The sequence below is a fragment of the Glycine soja genome, chromosome 8 (genome assembly GCF_004193775.1).
Source record: "Glycine soja cultivar W05 chromosome 8, ASM419377v2, whole genome shotgun sequence".
NCBI lineage: Eukaryota > Viridiplantae > Streptophyta > Magnoliopsida > Fabales > Fabaceae > Glycine > Glycine soja.
Window position 1 is genome coordinate 4547520 of NC_041009.1, and position 7121 is coordinate 4554640.

At 26.1% G+C, this 7121-nt stretch overlaps 1 protein-coding gene across 1 annotated transcript; it reads left to right on the forward strand.

Moving 5' to 3' along the window:
• The first annotated feature begins 1670 nt into the window (after positions 1–1670).
• On the forward strand, positions 1671–3351 carry LOC114424525 (berberine bridge enzyme-like 17). Its single transcript, XM_028391383.1, has one exon. It carries the CDS (start codon positions 1693–1695, stop codon positions 3286–3288), a length of 1596 nt encoding a protein of 531 aa, XP_028247184.1. The 5' UTR covers positions 1671–1692; the 3' UTR covers positions 3289–3351.
• The last annotated feature ends 3770 nt before the right edge of the window (positions 3352–7121 follow it).

Here is a 7121-nt window from a genome sequence, read left to right on the forward strand (position 1 = left end):
TTAAATAGACTTTGTTGGCCCCTATGTATTTATATATTAAAAAGAAAACAATTGATTAATTTATTTCAACTATTATAATCTTTGGTCGACTTCTGTAGTTAATTGTTACATTTAATGGAAATTTAATAAATACTTTATATTTAATTATTTTTATAGATAATACATTATATTTAATAAAATCAGTATTTAATTTTTTTGATAAATATTAAATTTAATTGATTATATATATATATATATATATATATATATTATGTTCAATAAATTGTTGGGTATTACACTATTTTTATGATATAGTAATTATATTCTTTATTAAATTGGTTTAAATATATTTTTTACTCCTATAATTTATCATTTTTTCATTTTTGTTCCTATAAAAAATCACTTTAGATGTATTTATTTTATTTTACCTCTTTAAATTATTTTAGACAAAGATTTAAAAATTAAAAAAAAATACTTTAAATAATAAAAAAATATTATCTAAAATAATCATATTTTACAATGACTAAAATATTTTTTCCGCATGAATAAAAATAAAAATACTAAATTACAGGAACAAAAATTATATTTAAACCTATTAAATTTAATAAATGTAAAATCTATTTTGACACATTAATTTTTTTAGAAGATTTAGTTGATAAAAATTTATTGCAAACAGAAAAAATGAAAAAGGAAGGACAATCAACTATTCTAATACCATATTAATTATATTATTTATTACATACAATATATTTATTAAATTTGATAATTTTAATATCATCTTCAATTTTTAATATACATTCATTTTTTAATTTTTTAGGACAAATAGTTGATAAAAAATTATTTTAAACAGGAAAACTGAAACATATATATATATATATATATATATATATATATATATATATATATATATACACTAATTTATGTATTAACTTTTATCCCTTAATAAAATTAAATGTTTTGATACTCAATTTTAAATATATACAACAAACTTTATAATTTAAGAGAGAAATAGAAAAAAAGAGACCTTACATAACATAAATGATATTTTTATTACTCATTTTTTTTTATTATAACATCTCGTTTCCACTGTAACTTATATATATATATATATATATATATATATATATATATATATATATAATTGTGGTACAATCAACTATTCCAACACTATATTAATTATTATTTATTACATACAATACATTTATTAATTTTGATAACTTTAACATTATGTTAAATTTTTAATGCATTCATTTTTTTAATTGTTTAGGACAAATAGTTCATAAAACATTATTTTAAACAGGAAAATTGAAATATTTATTAATATATATATAATTGATCTCTTAACTTTTATTCCTTAATAAAATTAAATTTTTTGATACTCAATTTTAAATATATACAACAAACTTTATAATTTAAGAAAGAAATAGAAAAAAAAAGAGATGTTACATAACATAGATGATATTTTTATTACTCATTTTTTTTCATTGTAACATCTCTTTTCAGTAAATCGAGACTGTAAGTTATATTTCTTTCTGGCTAAGTATCCGATTGGTAAGAGTTTTATTTAATTAATAAACACAATGATATTAATTATTTTTTGCTAGAATTAAATTTTTGAGCTCCTAACATTGGGGGGCACAACATTATATATTGAACCAATGCTAACTCAAGAAGCCACATTGGTATCCCATTCTAGTATTCTACTAATCTACCATGAGAACAATGGAGAGTTTTTCTTTTTTGCTAGCATCCCTAATACTCATGCTGTCTGTTTTGCAGGCAAATTCACAAAATTATCCCCAAGAAACCAAACTATTCATCTCTTGCTTTTCAGATTATTCTCGATACTCAAACTTTTCAGTCTCAGAAATCATATACACCCCACAAAACCCCAAATCATTCAACTCCATCTTGAACTTACACATTCACAACAAAAGGTTCAAAACACAAGCCACATCGAAGCCTCTAGCCATCATAACTGCCCGATCTGAGAATCACGTGCATGCCACGGTTAAATGTGCCAAATCAAACGGCATTCAAGTCAGAATCCGAAGTGGTGGCCATGACTATGAAGGCCTTTCATATGTCTCAGACGTGAGTTATGTCGTACTTGACATGTTTCCTCTTCATAAGATTGATTTGGACATGGAAAGTGGCACGGCATGGGTTCAGGCTGGTGCAACACTTGGTGAACTTTATTACCAAATAGCAAACAAAAGCAATGTGCTTGCTTTCCCAGCAGGGGTGTGTTCTTCTTTGGGAACTGGTGGCCACTTCTCAGGGGGTGGTTATGGGAATTTGATGAGAAAATATGGTCTTTCTGTGGATAACATCATTGATGCCATATTGGTCGACGCCAATGGTATTCTCCTGGATAGAAAGTTAATGGGGGAGGATCTTTTTTGGGCTATAAGAGGAGGTGGTGGGGCCAGTTTTGGTGTCATTGTTGCATGGAAGATAAAATTGGTCCCTGTGCCTCCACAAGTGACTGTGTTTAGAGTGAAAAAATCCATAAAAGAAGATGCAACAGATGTTGCATACCAATGGCAACTTGTGGCACCAAATTTGGACAAAGATCTTTTCATAAGGGTCCAGCCTGATGTGGTCAATGGAACAGTAATAGTCTCTTTCATAGGCCAGTTTTTGGGCCCAATTGAAAGGCTTCTTCGTTTGGTGAATGAGTCATTCCCTGAATTGGGTTTGAAGCAAAGTGATTGCACAGAAATGCCTTGGATCAATTCCACTCTTTTTTGGTATGATCTCCCAATTGGGACTCCTATTGAAGCCTTGCTACCAACAAATCAGGAGCCGCCTTCAATCTACACGAAGGGCAAGTCAGATTATGTGAAAAAACCCATCCCAAAGGAGGCTCTAAAGTCCATTTGGGATTTGATGATTAAATACAACAACATTTGGATGCAATGGAACCCTTATGGAGGGAGAATGGCTGAGATATCTCCAAAAGCAACCCCTTTTCCTCACAGGGCAGGGAACTTGTTCCTCATTCAGTACTCTGTGTTTTGGACTGAAGATGGTGCTGAGGCCAATAATCGTTACTTGAACTATTCAAGATCGTTTTATGAGTTCATGACCCCTTATGTTTCAAGCTTTCCAAGGGAAGCGTTTCTCAATTATAGAGATATTGATATTGGTGCTAAAAATCCAAGCACTTCAAATAACTTGGTCGACTCTCTCAAATATGCAAGCAAGTTATTTAAGGAAAATGTAGAAAGATTACTGATTGTGAAAACAAGGGTTGATCCTAGCAATTTCTTTAGTTATGAACAGAGTATACCAACTCAGAATTGATCTGTTTTGTTCATTTCAAGACTTTAATAATACTATCAATTTTTTAGCTATATGTTTCGTATACCTCTGGTTCTGGCAAACTTTTACTTTTTTTTTTTTTTGTGAACACTATTTCTATATTTTAGAAAATTAAATAATGCACGAGAAACGCCTAATGGTTTTCAATTTTTAGTACGCTTATCTCATTATCTTTTTGACAATGCTAAAGAGTTGGAAAACTATCAAATTGTTGGAAGTGGTTGTTGCGTTTAGGGAGTTTTAGAAATGTTAATAAAAAGAGTCCTATTAAAAGGATTGTTTGTTTTTATTCTTTCTCGTAGTTGTTACTTGACCACGAAACATAGTGAGCTGTTTTCTCTCTTTTCAGTTTTTTTATGGCTGTATAAGCCTGTAGCTGTTATCAATGAAACACTCACGTTATTCAGTCAATTGTCTGAGTTTTCTTGTTCATTACTTTTGCTCAAGTTAATCCTTACAATGTAATGGCAAGCTAATTTGGAATTAACGAAATTACGCCAAAACTATTCACAAAGTAGAGAAGACAAAACTTCATCTGTCAAACCAACAAATTCCGGTAAACTTATTATAGATATTAATGGAAAATAAATAAATAATATTACATTAAAAAATTAACACACTTTTGGGATAATTTTTTTGACAAATAATTAATTAATATAACATTTAATAATAACATTAAAGATAATTATATATTACATAATAAATAAAACATTTAATCTAATACTAACAGAATTTCAATTTCACTTATATACATTAGCGGAAACACTTATTAATGGGTCAAAGTATAAAGAAAAAGAAATGTAATTATTATATATAGATATAAAAAAAAAAGTTCCATTCCATCATTTTCAAACATTTTTTTAAACTACAGTCAAATTTGGATTAAAATATGACTAGATTGAATTAATTTTTTTTAAAAAAAATAACTTAATTGGAACTTTTAAAATAAAAGGATCAAATTAAATATATTTTAAAAATAAGGATGTAATTAAAAAAATTTAAATTAAAGGAATCAAATTTAACCTAAAAATTGAATTTCTTGATTTTTTTCTTAAAAATTTATTCACAACAATATTTTTTTAATATCTATTTTATGTTAAATCTCTTGATAGTATATAATGAGCGTCTATCCTCTTGATAGTATATAGTGAGCTAAATTGATTTTCAATGAAACCAAGAAAACATATATAATAGAATCCTAACAATAGGATATGATCCTAATGAAAATGCATACATTTGTCTCTATGAAACTGCATAAAGAAAAGAAGAATTAAACATGTGGTATGAGAAATATAGGAGTCTCACATTTAAGAGTGTAAATTAAATAAAAATTTAACTGGAAAACTAAATCTCTGTCTCTATTACATGACACTTAATTCAGGTGCAAATTTAATATAGAATTATAAAAGGCTATTATAAAAACTGCAGAAAAAATCAATGAATAGAAATCACCGGTATAAAAGAAGTAAAAAAAAAAAAAGATAATCCTAAAATAAAATACATTATTATTGATATCTCAAATCACACACCGAAAAAATATCAAAATAAAAAGATAATAAGAAAATAACAATTATTCTTATTTTAAAAAAGTGAAAATTTTCAATAAAGTACATTACTGATGGTATTTCTAAACACACACAAGAACATTTTTTCAAAAAATAGTAAAAAAAAGAATTACTGAGAACTTAATTATAAATTGGTAAATTTTGTAGTTAAATAAATGGACTATTTAATCAACAAATTAATGGATTATTTAATTTAAATTAAAAAATAGACAGTTTTCAAATTAAATGAAAATTGGTTACTTGTTAGAAAAGAACTGAACAAAAAAAAAGCTTTAACATCAATGAGAGATTAGTACGCTTTCAAAATTTAAATTAGTTACTTTTTTTCTCCCCATTATTTATTTACTTTTTGTAAAGGGAGACAATAATAATTAAATAAATTTCTTTAAAAAACTAAAAAAATTCAGTCATTATAAGAGTGTTTCACTGGAAAAACAAACTAAAATTTAAAAATATAGCAGTTGAAAATTTGTTGAAACATAATAAGGATTCTTTTTTAAGAGATAAAAAGAAAATTTAAAATTAGTACGACAGTTTAGAAATTTAAAATTAAAAAAAAAGTAGCAGTTTTAAAGAACAACAGTTTTAGATCTTTATAATTCAAAAAAATAAAACTGCCAATTTTTAAATAACAGTGGGTTTACGTTATTGATCATTACTAACTGAAAATAATAAATAATAACTTAATTTATTATTCTAACAATAGTTCTAATATTTGTTATCGCTGATAATTGTGAGATTTTAAAATTTAAAAAATAGAGTAGTTTAAAAAAGCCTAGAAGAATTGCAGTGGTTTTGGTTTGTAATTTTAAAATTTTAAAAATGGAAATTATGTATCAATTTTTTATGGCAATTTTTAAATTACAAATCGTTCTTAAAAAAAATTCATCACTAATACTTGTGAGGTTTTTAAAATTTTAAAAAACTGGGCAGTTTAGAGAAAGCATAGAAGAGGGTAGTGAAGTATTTTGTAATTTTAAAATTAGAAAAAAATGGCAGCTCCTTTAAATGCAGTGTTTTTTTTTTACTGCTCCTTAAAAAGCTGGAACAAATTCAAACAATTAGCAAATATCAAATTGGTGTCCCAAGAAATTACAGATAAAGTATGAAAACAAACTAAAATTAAAGAAAAGAAAGAAACAAAACGTTACCTGATTAGTGGGAGAGAATGAAAAATAAAAAAAGCAAGAGGAACAACGACAGAGAGAAGATAAAGCCTTTGTTAATTCATTGGTGCAGAAAGGGTGCAACATTGCACCAAGAGAAATTCCTGAAATCAAAACACAATATACTCCTTCATTCATTACCACATCGATCAAAATCTTTAAATGAAAAAATAGGTTACACTCATCTCTTACCCATCAATTAAAAGCTTCAAATGAGTGATAGCCATAAATTAATATGGGACATTAAAATAAAAAATAATTTCCTCTTCATAAGAATTTGAATTCGACAACAATTTTTTGGAAAAAAATAATTACATAAATACATCAATATGAGTGAGTGCAAGTGTAATAATAATAACAACCGCGATTAAACTTTTCTAATAATAATAACCAATGTGGAAGTGGAAATTAAGAATGAAGATTAAGAGTTTGAATTTTATAGGCAGAGCAGAGCAGATTAAATTAAATTCAGTATGAAAGATAACATTATAATATTTAATTTCCAATTCCGGTGGACCGATGAAGAGAAGAGAAATGGTAAATACATACAAATGCTAAAATTAATAATTATATTCTTCATGTGCAATCATATGAGAGAGAGGAATGAAGCCAGAAAGCTGAATGAATGGAAAAGTTGTGTTCCCTAATAATTTAAGGCACGAAAAAAACTGAATCAGCATACATTACATATTACTAGTATTCTTTTTTTGGATGGAAATATACATTAATTACTACTATTTAACCATGGGAATTTTCAACTCTTTTGTTGACGTTATTCTTCACAATTCAATATACAATTACTTGTATTTAATTTTTTAAAGAGCAAAAACAAAAAAACATTTCATTTATAAAACATGTAGAAATTAATTGTATTTAGTATTAATATACTTATAACCAACAATATCTTTGAATGTACATATCAGGAGTTTTAAATAAATTTATTGTTAAGTATTATTAATTAATTTAAAACATTTAGAAACTAACTAAAGATGTTTGACAAACATATTATCAATGCTTTGAATGAGAATATTTTACGACATAATATAAGATTAATAGTAGAATGCAATCTATGAAAAAAATATAA

What these genes read in the sequence shown, in the direction of transcription:
- LOC114424525 (XM_028391383.1), top strand. Translation starts at nt 1,693, where the DNA reads ATGAGAACAATGGAGAGTTTTTCTTTTTTGCTAGCATCCCTAATACTC.